This window comes from Anastrepha ludens, chromosome 3 (genome assembly GCF_028408465.1).
Source record: "Anastrepha ludens isolate Willacy chromosome 3, idAnaLude1.1, whole genome shotgun sequence".
Taxonomy (NCBI): domain Eukaryota; kingdom Metazoa; phylum Arthropoda; class Insecta; order Diptera; family Tephritidae; genus Anastrepha; species Anastrepha ludens.
In genome coordinates, this window is record NC_071499.1 from 29,742,785 (window position 1) to 29,759,145 (window position 16,361).

The 16,361-nt window shown below is 40.4% G+C and overlaps 1 protein-coding gene across 5 annotated transcripts in view; it reads left to right on the forward strand.

The window, feature by feature from the left end:
• Window positions 1-16,361, forward strand: part of LOC128857285 (uncharacterized) — a 206,783-nt gene that overhangs the window by 170,737 nt on the left and 19,685 nt on the right. For 3 of the 5 annotated variants that reach the window (XM_054092977.1, XM_054092978.1, XM_054092982.1), the window contains 8 exons: window positions 106-1,227; window positions 1,311-1,519; window positions 2,804-3,134; window positions 3,192-3,330; window positions 3,403-3,478; window positions 3,553-3,671; window positions 5,859-6,073; window positions 10,003-10,245. In XM_054092977.1, coding sequence (XP_053948952.1) covers window positions 106-1,227; window positions 1,311-1,519; window positions 2,804-3,134; window positions 3,192-3,330; window positions 3,403-3,478; window positions 3,553-3,671; window positions 5,859-6,073; window positions 10,003-10,245 — 2,454 coding nt within the window. The remainder of the gene's footprint in view (window positions 1-105; window positions 1,228-1,310; window positions 1,520-2,803; window positions 3,135-3,191; window positions 3,331-3,402; window positions 3,479-3,552; window positions 3,672-5,858; window positions 6,074-10,002; window positions 10,246-16,361) is intronic. The other 2 variants (XM_054092979.1, XM_054092980.1) reach the window with 2 other exon arrangements.

Consider the following 16,361-nt stretch of genomic DNA (forward strand, 5'->3'; position numbering starts at 1 on the left):
TAGAATTTATTCACCTCGTATGGAACGTTTGCTGTATTGTTAATTATTAAGAAATCTGCTTCCACCATTTACGAAATGTTTATATTTTTAATCCGTTTTAAAAAGCCTACCCCAACACATATCCCCTAAATATGGACTATTGGGTGCATATTAAAACACCAGATCGTACCCGCATAATACTTCAATTCCAAAAAATAGATCTTGAGCCACAGGATGAGTGTCTCTATGATTTTGTCAGCATACAAGACTTCGAATTAGTCTCGCACATAACACTGGAGCCGGGAAGCAATCCCCAACCCATGGCCATGTTAACTTCTGAAGAGCAACTATCGTCGACGGACAATGAAGTGGACATAGGTGAGTTCGCAACGGAATACCGCAAACGACCGAAACGTAGTCTGCGAAGAGGTCTACGTACACCAAAAAAGCGGGGGAGCTACCCAAACGTCAACACTGCCAAAAATGAATACAGGTACACAAAGCAAACTCATAGTAGGAAAACTTTAAATCGGAAGCACGAAGGCGCCAGAAAAACGCACAGTGGAAATCGACGATTTAGAAGAGAAGTGCTTACAAAAGCAGCGCTTAGTGGTAATAAGTGGATTTCCACTGCAGCTGGCGTTGTAACGAAATATCAAAATCCCAAACATCGTCGACGAAAAGCCAAGGCACATCGCCGCAAGCGCAATAGTATTTTAGAGGAGGCCGACCAACTGATGTTGCCCCTTCCAGTAGATAATGCACAATCATTCCTGCCATATGTACGTTGGTGTGGCACACACACCGCCAATATGTCCAAATTTGACTTTGTTTCCAATTCAAATGAGGCAATGGTGAATTTTCACAGTGATTACTCCGTTAATGGTGCGGGATTCGCGGCCACTTGGAGGGCAATCGATATATCTGGCTGTCCGCTACAGACGCTCACTTCACGTGAGGGCACCGTCTTCAGTCCCAACTATCCACATTTTTTACTACATAACTTGAACTGTGCTTACGTGATACAAGCGCCAGCTGGCAGACGCGTTTGGCTCGAATTCAATGAGTTCGATTTGAATGTGGACGCAGTTTTGGAAGTGGACATTGGTAGCGGACCACTACGGCCCTTTCGCACCAAAGAAATATTGAGCGAGGGCATATTCGTTAGCGAGCGTGAACAATTGCGCATACAATTTCGCACAGGACAACATCCGAGAGGCAAAGGCTTCCAAGCTGTCTATCGCACAGGTGAGAAAATAGAGGTTTACTTATATTTATGTATGTATGTAGAACCTTTTTGAGAGTTTGCATATTGCGCATAATCGTTACAGTGACACCATTGGAGCGACGTGAGCGGGTCATCAGTTTGAACTACAACAGCAGCGGTCATCTTTACCAACTTAACTACCCACGTGCGATGCCGGAAAATGTGGACTTCACACACCATTTAGTGGCACCGTTCGGTCAGAATATTATGCTCGAATTGCAAGGCGTTGAATTTAGTGAGAATGGCGATTGTATCGATGGTAGTCTCTTGGAGGTATAAAGCAAACATGAACCCGCCTTGCCATACGAGGTGTGTTCAAAAAGTATCGCGAATTTTGTGTTTTTTCAAAAATTATTTTTTTATGCATTAATATCTATTTTGTCCCCTTCAAAGTAATCCCATGAGATATTTGTGCCAACGTTTTTTTCCAATCTTCGAAGCACTTCAAAAAATCATTTTTTTATCTTGTTCAGCTCCTCCTTCAATGCCTTCTTTATCTCGTCAATCGTAGCGTAGCGTTGTCCTTTCATGGGTCTCCTCAGTTTCGGGAACAAGAAAAAGTCACAGGTGCCAGATCTGGGGAATACGGTGGTTGGGGCATCATTAGTGTGTTGTTTTTGGGCAAAAAGTCGCGCACAAACAACGATGTGTGAGCAGGGGCAAGAACCAATTTTTGTTCTTCCACAAATCCGGGCGTTTCTGGCGGATTGCTTGCAGATAATATTCCTTATTGACCGTTTTACCCTATGGCAAGAACTCGACGCATGATGCACAACTCCTCTGCAATCGAAGAAAACGGTAAGCAAAACTTTTACATTCGACCGAACTTGGTGCGCTTTTTTCGGTCTTGGTTCGTGTGGCAGCTTCCATTGAGATGATTGAGCTTTGGTTTCCACGTCATAACCATAAACCCACGATTCGGTACCACTTATGACCCTCTGGAGCAAATTTGGTTCGTCGCAGACAGGGTCCAACATCTCATTAGCAATGTTCATGCGATGCTGCTTTTGGTCGAAATTGAGCAGTTTTGGTACGAATTTTGCGACGACTCGTCTCATGCCCAAATGATTGAAAAAAAAAACGAATGGCACGAGCCAATCTATATGTCTAGGTCCTCAGCAACTTCTCTAACGGTGATTCGACGATTGGCCAATACCATTTTCTTCACTTCATCAATTTTTTCGTCTGGCGTCCGGCACGCTTTTCGTCGTTCACATCTTCTCGGCCTTCTGAGAACATTTTTTACCACCGATAAACGTTGATTTGGTCCAAAGTAACATTCGAAATGCATCTGCGCACTTAATTTCGTTTTTCACACAAAATTTGATACAGGTTCTTTGACCCATCTTTTTGAATAGGTAAAAATCGAAGATGAGCATTCAAAATAGCCGAATTCGTCGGTATGAGTGAGAGACATGAGTACCAAAATATCTCCACAAAAAAATCGCAATTCGAAAATACGTAATCTGCGAAAATTCAAAATTCGCGATACTTTTTGAACACACCCCGTAATTCTATTGTACACTAACGAGTTGTTACCATTTATTCGCATCTTAGGTCTACGACAACTACGCGGACAATAATGGCACAAAGTGGCAACTTTGCAAGTATCAGCAGCCCACTACTCTTCCACACACCGGCCCACCCAGTTACGATGCGGAGCGCCAGAGTTCATCGTACGGTTACTTACATCCGCAGGACAAATTTTATACACACGACCGTTCAAGGTCAATGCCATCTATGTCAAGTAATAGACTTCAAACTAGAACAGTCGATGCCACAGCGCCACCAGTGTATATTACATCCTATCTAAATACGCTGCACATCCGCCAACGCACAGGCCTCCACTCGAATGCCCTACTAAATGCAACCGTGTCAATACAATGGGGTGAGTTGAATAGATTTTGAGGAGCTTATTTAGTTTCTGATTTGTTACTGTAAACAGATAATACCTATAAAATGAAATTGGCTGCTGGTGAAAAAACCGTTGAATCCTGCCAACCAAATCCCTGTCAGTTCAATGGCAAATGCGTACCTAATAACGGTACGAACTATTGCCAGTGTAAGGGACACTACACGGGGAGGTATGAAAACGCGAAATATAGTAACTTCTTCATTTTAGACAACCCATATTATTCTACTTTACTTTCGAATAGATTTTGCGGCCTGAATATTTGCGAACTGGAGCCCTGTGTCTTTGGCAGATGCGAGCTGACTACAACTAGCTTTAAGGTGGGTTCAAAGTACGGCTAATCTTTTTCTTTTATTTCAAAGTTTTTCCAACTTCCATCACTTCCATGAAATAGTGTCAATGTCAGCCAGGTTACATGGGTCCAACATGCGAACAGAAACAAAGACCTTGTGCCGAAAACCCTTGTGAAGGACGTGGCGTTTGTTTTGAGCGAAATGGAGGCTACTTTTGTCGGTGAGTATGTTTTGCAAAATATTGCCAATAATACGACACGAGGAGGCATACTGTACATTAGAGCGCCTCGTAAAAAAAGTTGCAGTGTAGCGAAATGCATTTTCTTATAATTTTGTGACCAAATATTTCAACTCTTCTTGACCATTTATCGATTAGTAAAAATTGTGATGTGAATAATGCTTGTTTGAAACTCGGCTTACTAGGATGAGAGGGGAGCAGAAGCTCTTTAATCGGGATGTACCCTATGGAAAGCATAATTGTAGTAAAAATGTGTATAATTTGCTGTGGGAAACTTACCATATTAGAGAACTATCCTTCAGATAGACATCCGAAAAGACTAAGTCAATTACAGAAATTAAATACCTAAAAATGTAGTTTAACTTAATTTAACGGAGTACACTGACCTTTTTTTGTGGGAGGGGACGATAAAAATGTCAGAAACATTCAATTGATGCCGTCTCGCTCCCACTAAAACAGACCTCCCCAGGCTCTCCACATATGACGTATGAAGGTTATACGTCGGTGATAGTCTCCATTACTCCATTAAGAAGTAAATGGAACTTCGAAAGTGTGCTGTAAGGTCGTGTGCATTACCGCCTTGTCTGCGTATGATATGGTCGTGAGTCATTAACTTAAGTGTCCGTAATTGTTCTCGGTATGTCCTCTGGAACACTGTTTCATGTTAGCTTTAGCACTTGTCGGGAAGTTCAGTTTGATCAGACGCGACACCGGGCGTTAACATTATTTTGCTCTAGCTGCCGGTACTGAAACAGCTCTATTGTTCGCCTTTCTTCGTCCTGCTTGTGTAGCGTACGCAATACTACCCTGACCTTTGGGCGCTGGCTGAATCCCCACTTCAACCAACACTGATCTTAGGTAGGTTCCAGGACACAGAAAAATCGGGGGAAATGAAATTGTTGATGAGCGTGCCAGAAAGGGGACTGAATTGGTATCAAAGAACTCCTACCCGGTCATCGGTATTCCCCTAACTGTTGTTAAAGGGACATTTAAGAACTCATTCCTCAGGAAATCACAGAAAAGATGGAACTCCATTTCTTCATGTGCGATTTCGAAAACTTTTTGGCTCCAGTGCAATAGACGGAGGACTCAGAAAGTCCTGGCGATTCCACGCCATTCAATTCCCAAACTCGTAGCTGTATTTACCGGTCATTGGATGATCGGTACACATGCGAAAGAGCAAGGTTTACCATTTAACCCCCTTGGCAGAAGCTGTGGGGACTTTTCAGAGAGTGAGACTATTGAGCACTTTCGGTGTAAATGTCCCGATTTGGCAGCTAGGTGATTAAGGTCGCTGGGCGCTCCTTTCTTCGTCAGTCTGGTTCAGTGCGCGAACTTAAGTCCCATCAATCTTCTCTATTACATTAACAGCTCTAGTTGGCTGCAGTTATCTGCCCCTGGGAGATCTGAAAATGGTAACAAAACGGCGATTGAGTGATACTTGGGGAGTGCCAAAGTAGTACTTCAACCATTTCACCTACCTACACTCACCTTAACAGGTTCAAATTGTTCAAATAACACTCCTTGGTCAAACTCCGTCAATCGGCAGAGAGCATTTACTTGATCTCGTATACTGCTGACCGTCCTGTAATGGTATCCAGCAAAGGCATTGCTGATTTATGTTTAAAAGTAAATGGTTATTTCTCTGAACTTTCTTGCTTCAAAACTGCTATAAGAAGCCACGCTCTTCTACTAAAATCACGACCGCCTTATTTACGACAAGAGTGAAAAAAGGCAAGCTCTTGACTGTAAATTCCTCAATTTTGGCTCTCCTTCTGCTCGACCAACAACAAAGTGTTTAAATCGGTAACCGCCTACACATGAGGCAAGAACTAAGAGGGGCAAGATATAAGCCGACAAGTTGGCGGGTTTCGATATAGGAGGCTGCCTGCTAACTGGGGATTGATAGGACACAGTGAATGAGGTTTTCAAACAAAATCTCACTACTCCAACAAATATAGTCGGAGTCCCCCTGAGTCTCAACTTCATAGTGAGCTTTATGCTGCCAGTAAAAAGTCCTCAGCAGGAGCAGCCCTACCCAAGCTGGAGCTTGGGCTTTGATGAAATCTACTACTAAGAAGAATGGGCCGTAATTGCAGTTTCTTGTCTTTAAATATTCTTCGTATATACCCAAAAATCTTATATTCAATATTCTGTTAATCTCCATAGTTGTCACGCTTGGTGGGAAGGTGCGCGATGTGAGCGTCGTATGCTGCATATACCCTATAAACCGTTATCTGAACGTATGCTGCAAGAACCATTTTGGCTGGGATTAATAACCGTTTTCGTTGTATTGGCTGTCATCGGTTTGGTTTGGTGTGCGAAACGACACTTCCCGGAAAAAATTGAAAAGCTATTGGCCGAAGAAGCAGATCGAAACCGGCGTAAGTTTTAATGTTAGATTATAAATATTTAGGTGTATGTATGAATAAGTGTAAATTTGAATATGTATTTGTGTAAGTGTAAGTTTAGCAATTATGTAATTAGGGTAGGTATTTATGTATGTATGTAAGGGTGAAGGTGTCCTTATTGTCCGTATTTATATGTAATTATATCTTAGGCGTTAAACATTTTTGTAAGTAGTTCAGTTTTAAATGTTATATAGAAATGGCTAGAAACTTAAAAATATAATTGGCTATTATCTGTGTATATATATATACTATATATGTAATATAAGTACATGTGAGTGTCTACATGTTTAAAATGAGTTCGGTTCTGTTAAATATTTTAGGAGTATTTAAGATATATTAAAGCAAGTAACATTTTATATTTTTGCTATTGCTATTTGGCAGTATCGAGCTTGCATTCATTAACAAGGAAGGATAAAAATTATTTCTCATTTTGATGACGTAATTTGTAGATCCACTTTTTCTTCTCCTTGCTGGGCTGCCCTGAGCTGCTTTAGCTGAGTTCAATTAAGCGCGCCAATCGTTTCTGCCTCTTGATAGAGATAGAGATAGAGGTAGAGATAGAGATAGTGATAGTGATAGAGATAGAGATAGAGATAGAGATAGAGATAGAGATAGAGATAGAGATAGAGATAGAGATAGAGATAGAGATAGAGATAGAGATAGAGATAGAGATATAGATAGAGATAGAGGTAGAGATAGAGATAGAGATAGAGATAGAGATAGAGATAGAGATAGAGATAGAGATAGAGATAGAGATAGAGATAGAGATAGAGATAGAGATAGAGATAGAGATAGAGATAGAGATAGAGATAGAGATAGAGATAGAGATAGAGATAGAGATAGAGATAGAGATAGAGATAGAGATAGTGATAGACATAGAGATAGAGATAGAGATAGAGATAGAGATAGAGATAGAGATAGAGATAGAGATAGAGATAGAGATAGAGAAAGAGAAAGAGAAAGAGATAGACATAGACATAGACATAGAGATAGAGATAGAGATAGAGATAGAGATAGAGATAGAGATAGAGATAGAGATAGAGATAGAGATAGAGATAGAGATAGAGATAGAGATAGACATAGAGATAGAGATAGAGATAGAGATAGAGATAGAGATAGAGATAGAGATAGAGATAGAGATAGAGATAGAGATAGAGATAGAGATAGAGATAGAGATAGAGATAGAGATAGAGATAGAGATAGAGATAGAGATAGAGATAGAGATAGAGATAGAGATAGAGATAGAGATAGAGAAAGAGAAAGAGAAAGAGAAAGAGATAGACATAGACATAGACATAGAGATAGAGATAGAGATTGAGATAGAGATAGAGATAGAGATAGAGATAGAGATAGAGATAGAGATAGAGATAGAGATAGAGATAGAGATAGAGATAGAGATAGAGATAGAGATAGAGATAGAGATAGAGATAGAGATAGACATAGAGATAGAGATAGAGATAGAGATAGAGATAGAGATAGAGATAGAGATAGAGATAGAGATAGAGATAGAGATAGAGATAGAGATAGAGATAGAGATAGAGATAGAGATAGAGATAGAGATAGAGATAGAGATAGAGATAGAGATAGAGATAGAGATAGAGATAGAGATAGAGATAGAGATAGAGATAGAGATAGATGTTTCTTATAGTCATCGATGACGTGCTGAATAAAGCGCAGACAGGCAAACGCGGCGTACCCTGCCATTTCCATGAACATTTAAAATAATTAGCGTATGCAGACGACATAGCGCTTTTGTCCATCAACAGGTCAGCTGTGCAGACAAATTTGAACCAACTCAGCGCCGCCTCAAGCAAAGTTGGCCTTAAAATGAACGTTGGCAAGGCTGAGATCATTTCAAATCATAAGAGATCAATCATAAGACAGAATTTTGCTACTTCGGAAGTAAAATCACACCAGCAGGTGAGACGATGGAAGACATCGCACACCGTATCAACAAAAGTCGTGCAGCATTTTCACAGTTGTACAACATAAGGATTTCAAATTCCATATCAGTCAAAACTAAGCTACGAATCTTCAATTTCAACGTAAAAGAGTTGCTGCTATATGGCTGCGAATCCTGGTCGCTTACATCCGTGCTCATCCGAAGGCTGCAATCTTTCGTCAACGCGTGCTTACGCAAAGTTTTGACGTGGCCTCTGGTGGCCTCGGGTAATTCCAAGCCAGGCTTTACTTATTTCGACCAACGAACTCTCAATCGAGCTCATCATCAAACGCAGACGATTTGATTGAATAGGCCACTCTTTGCGCAAAGATGCTGACGAAGTTTGTAGGGCTGCTTTGTGGTGGAGTTGCAAGGAAGCGTAGAAGACCAAAGGCCTCCTGGCGATGCATGGTGGATACGGATCTATTAAACTCAAACTCTACTTGGAATTCCTTAAAACAACGTGCTCGCAATCGAAATGATTTCAATAATTTTGTTCTGGCTACACGCCCCAACAAAAGCTGAGGGAAATTACAGTCTGTGTCAGAAGAAAAAAACCGGTTTTTTTCTTGCAACTTCAAGATATGCTTCGTTTGGTTTTTTGCTGCGTAATAGTCCCACTCAAGGGCCACGACTGACTCAGTTGAGTGTCGTTCGAAACTTTCCCGTAAACGCAACCAAACAAAAATGAATGAGAAAGGGCCGAAATTATCTTACTGCAAAAGTAATTAAAAAATAAAAAAAATTTTGTTGTAATGTGGAATTCGCGTTATAAGCAGTACAAAAATGTTGATGGCTTTTCCGAACGTGGATTGAAGCGAGTGACGATAAAAAAGCAGGATAAAGAGATCGTCCATATTTTTAAGTGGGACCCTTCTTTGTGACTATGCCAAGCATGAAAAGCTCTTGCTAAAAAGGGAATAGACGTGAGTATCAATACCATCGAACGTCGACTGAAGGAGGTGAACATATCCCACCGTCCCACATCATCAAAACAACTGCTCTCAGAAAAACACATTGAGAAGCAACAAAACAAGCGAATGGCGTCAGAGTATTGGACTGGCCTTAACAGTCTCCAGACGCCAACCCCACTGAAAATGTGTGCGGAACTGTGAAAACGCATCTTGATGGAAAACCAGTCCACCATTTAAAGCAACTCGTGCGTCAAGTTCGCAAAATCTGGTCCTGTTTGTCGACGAGCTACGCAGAAAAGCTGGTTCAAAGCATGAAAAAGATGCCGGGCTATACTCGACAACGATGGAGACTACGCGGCTTATTGAGTAATTGCGACTAGTAGTTTTGTACATACTTTCATGTAAAAAATTTTAAATATATATTTTTACACTTCATAAAAAATCGCGGTTCCTTTTTTCTGACACAGACTGTATTTGATATTTTTCTACGACTTTTTTTCTTTTTTATTATTAGCAGTATGGAAGGTGTAGCCTAGACTGAGGTGCAGCCCAGAAGAAGAGAAAAAAATTATCACATTATTTGAAAATCCTATTTTTAGAAATATTATATACAGTTTTCAACTCAATTAATAGTCAATGTACGCATATTTAAATATCCAAAATATTAGTTTATTGTTAGATCTTTTAAGTCTAGACATAAGCTTTAAGTATACAAACGTACTGCGCTAGCAGAATTTCGCCTGGCATAAAATTTTGTAAACTTCGTCACACCTAAATGCAAGCTTACATATCTCTTTATATAAAGACATATTTTGAATAATGCGTACTTTTAAACATTTACGATAATTGCAAAACACACAACTCAACTTTTGTCCGAATGGAATCCACTTTGGGATTCTCGTGTTTGAGCTCATTTTTACAACTTCGTGCAACAAAATTTTTTTCTACCTCTTTATCTCTTTCTCTCTCTTTTTCTCTCTGTTTTCTCTTCTACCTGTTTGTTTGTTTTTTGATTTTTTTGCTCTTTCTATTTGATCAATATATAGCACCTGGTTCCATACATGGACATCATCATCACACATCATTACGCGAGCAATTGCAATTTACAACTGCCATTCCACAGTCAACCGGCAATATCGCACCGGGCACACAACGCTCCATATTCAACAGATTGGGTATCAGAAAACCGTCACTTTTGAGCCTCAGCAGCCCCAATCCAATACCTGGAGGGGGAGGGGCAGCAGCGCGTACATTTTCACTTGACGATCTATTACGACCGCCTCCCCGACGTAAGATAGGCTAAATTGAGCTTGATATTGAAAATCAAATTGAAAAACCAAACAATGCAAACAAACAGTGCAAGCACAAAAACAAAAAACGAAAAAAAAACAAAAAAAATTAACCCTTTGCAAACCCTTTAAATTCAATTCTATGCAATAATCGAAAAACTCCACTGCAATTCACTTCAAGCGTTGTATATCTATCTATCTACCTGTTTCTCTCTTTTTCTCTCTGTCTCTTTCTCTAAATATATGTATGTATGAGTTAATCTATAAATGCATACAAGTAATTGGTTTATAATTCGTACCTTTTTTATATCTTTTTTTGCAAGATTCCTAACAAAGAATACATTCGTAACTCGTTGTGTACACTCAAAATGCTGTATATCCTCCCCTCTCCTCAAAGAAACGTAACCGTTTTATGCTCAACATTTATAAAAAATTTTAAATAATTGCACACATTTTTTCAGTTTTTTCACATTCATTCATGTACATATGTATGTATACCATTGCACCACAAATCGAAATTGAATGCTAACCAAGTAGAAAAAAAGACAGAACCAAAGTTGCTATCCACCTGCATATTCGTGTAATAATTTCATTTTCGTGATTGCCTTGTTGTTCAAACGCATTCCCCGACAGAAGTAGTGAACTAATTAGCTTTTACTCGAGAGATTCTTCCCTGAGTTCGCTTAGCCTAAACTTTCCTTTCCCCAAATTGTATATATTTCCCCTGGTACTTTTTTCTTCGTGAACCAAATATGCAGGAATACAATTTTATTACCAAATAACCATAAATGGCATATAATATTCTGTTCCTAATTCAAATGTATGTACTCGTATATATGCATAACACTCCTTCCCTTAATCCTTACACTGACCTCCACATTGAATTGGTACAAAATTTACTCGTTACATGCACGCTTCATATGGGCTTTAACTTCTAAAAGTATACATCACCAGCTTAGAATATTTCCTTTCCCTGCACCATGCTTGGCAGCTACTGCGGGCTTAAATATGTATGTATAAGTATGTATGTAAAACACATCTAAATGTATCTTTATGGACAAGTATAAATAATATAATATTAGGTTGGGGAATAAGTTCATAGCGTTTCTACCGAAAACTTTTATCGATGGGATGGTGCATTACCATGCAATAGGCGCCAGCTTTCTCCGTCGCGGTATTCAAAGCGAATTCGACGAATGCAATGCAACAAACGCTTCAAAACGTCAAAATAGAAAATTGCATTGACGGTTTGGTCCGTTGGCATGAACTCCTTGTGGCCAATTCCCTTGGAATCATAAAAACAAATGCGAATGATTTTTGGCTTCTCCAAACGCGATTTTTTGGGTAGGGGCTCGTCTAGATCCTTCCATTCAACACTTTGACGCTTAGTTTCAGGTTTATGTTGGAAACACCACATTTCGTCACCAGTTACAATGTCGTTTATTCTCGCCTCTTTAATGAAGTCTTTCGAATATTGAATTCCGAGCAATTTTTGGTCCTCAGTTAACTTGTGCGGAATCAAACCTTCACAGACCTTGCGTAAGACCAAATAATCCGTTAAAATGTGATAAATCGGTGTTATAAAGATATTCAACTCCGATTCCATGAATTTCAACGTTGATTTCGGTTCATTTTTGATAAATTTACGAAAAATGTCGATGGAGTTTTCGGTGATTACTGATTTTGAGCGGCCGGCCCGTATTTTCTTTGTCATTTATGTCCTCACAACCATCTCTGAAGCGTGTAAACCACTCATGAACTCTGTCACGAGATAGACAATCATCGCCATAAACTTTTTTCATCAATTCAAATGTTTAGCTCTTTGTTCGAAACTTATTTTTGTACCGTTGACACAAACATACTGACACTTTAGACGTAATAACTTCGCTTCCACTGAACCGAATGTCACCAAGCTTTCATGGAAGTCAGCTAGGGATGTAGTTTCCAACGCACTAACTCACTAAAAAGATGTCGCAATCAAAAACATTTTATGAAGCCAGTCTTACTTATCTTGGACTTCACCTTGTATCTTCGCCGTTGCTGTTTTCAACCTCTTCCCAGCTCTCGACCAATTTGTTGATGGCATTCCGCCAAAAATCGCCTCGTATGATGTCAAAGAAGTTGTTGAACCAGTTTATAAGGACCTCTTAGCTATCGAAGCTAACGCCATTCATATGGTTTGACAAAGAGCGGAAAAGATGGTAGTCGGTTGGTGCAAGGCCTGAAGAATATGGCGTATGCTGAAGGACCTCCCATTTGAGCTCTTCAAGTGCGTCTTTTACGACTTGTGCAACATGGGGTCTGGCGTTGTCGTGAAAAAGTATGGTTTGACCATGTCGATCAGGTCTTTTCAGTCGAATAGCCTCATTTACGCGGTGTAGCTGGACTATGTAGAGCTCCTTGTTGAACATGGCATTCTTTTTGAGCGTTTCCCAGTGCATCACACGCTCCCAGACCCACCAAACACATTTCATGATCTTCTTTGGCTGAAGATCTGACTTGACTCTCGGCTTTGACGTACCTCCTGGAGCCACTGCCACTCCTTTCTTTGCTTCATATTGATGTATAGGCACGATTTCTCATCTGCCGTGGTGATTTGGTACAAAAAGCGCTGTTTATGACCGCGTGTTGCTCGCTGCCGGGCGAGAGGCTGAGAAGCAATTTGAAGGCGACTTTCACAGTTTTTTTTTTTGTTGAGCTCGTGAGGCACCCAGGCTTACAATTTTTCGATAAATCCCATTGAATGAAGGTGATTGAGAACCGTTTTATGATCGCAGCTCATTTTTTCCACCAATTCACGACTGGTTTGGCGACCGTTCTCCTTCGAAAGTCATTTGAGACGTTCTTCATCGAATTCAGCAGACCTTTCGCTGCGGAACGTGTCATTTACGTCAAAGCGGCAATTTTTGAACTTTGCAAACCATTTCCGTGCTGTAGACTCGCCTATGACACCTTCTTCATACACCTCGCACATGTTCCGGCCTGCTTCGGCAGCTTTTTGACCTCGATGAAAAGCAAAGAAGAGCAGGTGTCGAAAATGTTAATTTTGGCCTCCTGGTTATTCCGCTCCTAAGCCTCGAAGCTAATAAAAAATTAAATAACTCGAAAATACAATTAACATAGTTTTATACAGCAGAAAGACTTCTATCGAATGAATGCTTACCCTTTGGCAAACAGCAAATCGTTAAAAAATACAGAAAAAATATTAAAACGTTATGAACTTATTCCCCAACCCAGTATATTAAACTTCAATTTAAAATGTTTCGGATTGTCCCATTTGGGTCAGAAGCACAGTTTTGTTGTATAATTTAATGCTATTTTAAAGGTAGCTTCATAATACCCCTCTCATAGAAGTATTGGCCCTTATTGGCGACAAACTCTAGTAATCGATTTTCACAATCTTCACTTGATGAAAATTTCTTATCACTCAGAAAGTTATGCAATGACAGAAAGAGGTGGTAATCGTTCAGATGACCAGTCCAGATTCGGACTATATGGTGGATGCATTAACACTTTCTAACCAAGCTCCCGGAGTTGGCTTCACTGGTCCAGTTATTGACAGTAGAGATCTGAATTTAATGTTTCGCCATGCGGAAGGAGTTCATAATAAATTATTCCTTTCAAGTCCCACCAAATATACAGTAGAACTTTCCTGGCCGTTAGCCCCGATTTGGCCACCGATTGAGCTGCTTTGACTACGATCGCTTTCAACCATGTGATCCATTTCTTGAACGGATGGTAGATTGGTGCCCGCCGTGGCGGCGCTGCCAATATCTTCTCTTATGGTTCAGAGATAGAAAAAACTAATGTATTGCATTAGTGCGTTTTGGAAGTCTACTATCATAGGTCTACAGTTCGACGTCCCTCATTCTGATTTGGTTCTAGAACTGTATTTGCGTACAGCGGTCTACATTGTGTACCCGTTATCGCCGTGTCTGTGTCATCGTTTCTCAATAGATATCAGCGCTCTTCGATTCGCCATCTGTCAGCGAGCTACCAGTAATAAAATTTGCTTTATAGCTCATAATAGTTATTAGTAAGACTGCATTCTGACGCGGCTAATCGAGTTGGTTGCATTCGTTCTTGTTTTAAGTCTACACACAACAACAATATTGAGAAGAACGAGAGTACAAAGCGTGTTGCACCTCGCTGCCCCACTCCTTTCCCCGCCGACCGCTCTATAAAAAGTTGTGAGCAGCCATGTCTGAGCATAGACTGAATGAGACTTGCCTAATATCCGAAAAAAGAGTTGGGAGCATTTAAAATAATGGGTTATACCCGTTTTACCGCTCGGTAACTTTTTTGTTGCTTTCGCATCCAATTTTTTTGTTAAGCGAGCAGAGAAGTGGCGAATCGAAGCGGCTTTTTCACATTTACAGGGACTTTCGTCTACTGAGCGGAGTTGTGTGGTCACTAAAACAATCCCTCCTCCTCTTCTGGGGAGCCTTCCTTCCCGAAACTACTTTCTGCATTAATTCGGGAGGACCCAGAACGGCGTCCATGAAGTGAATCAGTTCTATTCACCCCCATGTAGATCAATCGAATTTGTAGCCAGCTTTATGCTATAGGCTCATCTTATTATGTCTCTATCTGTGCCGCGTGTCTGTTTATTGCCCACAATTAGTTGCTGCCTCCACGATCCTCTCCTTTTGACATATAGAGGTTTTAAGTCATCACAAATCTCCATTGCTCCGCTTTTTGGAGCGATGGGATATCGGAAGAAAGCAATAACAAAATTGTTAGTATCGACTTGTGCCCATCCGTTTGATATCGTCGTGAGCATTACCTCAGGCGTTCGTAGTGTCGTTCGTTAGTTAAGCAGTTAGTGCCTCCTTAATCAAGAGTTCCTACTCTTCAGCCGCCTGCTCCGCGTATCGGAGGTAGTGCATTATTTTTGCTGCATATCCGTTAACAGTATTCCAGTTATTTCTTCATGTGTGCATGACTGGTATCCGATTGTTTACCTGCAACGAGTGTCCAAGTAGCACCTCCAGCGTTTATCGTTTGACGTAACTCACAAATAGTCATATTGGAACAAAACATGCTCTGCATCTTCGATCATGTTGGAGCAGTACGGGCAATAGGGGTTGTCTGCCAGCTTAAAACGGCGGCGATACGACCGAAAGCATCCGTGTCAACTGATTAGCTGCACTAGATAAAAAACAGCATCGCCATGTTTGCTAGTCCCCCATGGTGCGATTTCAGGTATAAGCCAACGCCCATCGACTGATAAATCCCATCTACAAGGTGAAGTCCAAAATAAACACGACTGAGCTAAAATAGAAACGACAGAAGCTTTGTTATGATAACTTCGCGTTTATTTATTCAAAATACATAGTTCCCTCTGGCCTCGATACACTATTTTGCGCGATCTAAAGGCGTTTCTAAAGAGTGTTTCAGGTCATTGATCGAAATGTCCTTCAGGATGACGGTACAAGCCTTTTGGATGGCCTCTACGGACTCAAAACGTTTTCCTTTCATGGTCAAATGCGAATAGGTGTATGTCACAGGGAGCAATATCAGGCGAGTACGGTGAGTGATTGATGGCTTCAACGAATGCGATGTAACAAACGCTTCAAAACGCCAAGATAGAAAATTGTGGATAATTCCCTTGGAATCGTGAAACAAATGAGCATCGACTTGATTTTTGACGTCTCCAAACGCGATTTTTTGGGTGGTGGCTCGTCTGGGGCCTTCCATTCGGCTCATTTTAATGACGCCCGTCTTGTTTATTATGGACTTCTCTTGAAGAACGGCGACACTTCTATCGATTAAAGACGTTCCCTAGTCTTTCTCGAGTCGAGGGCGCCAAACTTAATGTGTATGCAATGATGTCATTGGCAATGAATCCGTTTTGCGTTAGTTTTGAATTAGTCCTGACTAGACGTTCACTTATGTCATAACTTTCTTTTGCTTGTTAGTTGTCCAAGCGTTAAGCGTGAGCTGCTAAAATTTATTACAATTTGCTCGGAAGCTTGTAAATATGTATCAATGAACATTTGCCCATATCAATAGCTTAGTTTCATTTAAATTTTCAATCTTTGTGCGTGCATATGCAGATGTATATAATTTCATACTTTGATCACAAAATGCAAATTTATTCTCTGAAAATCTGT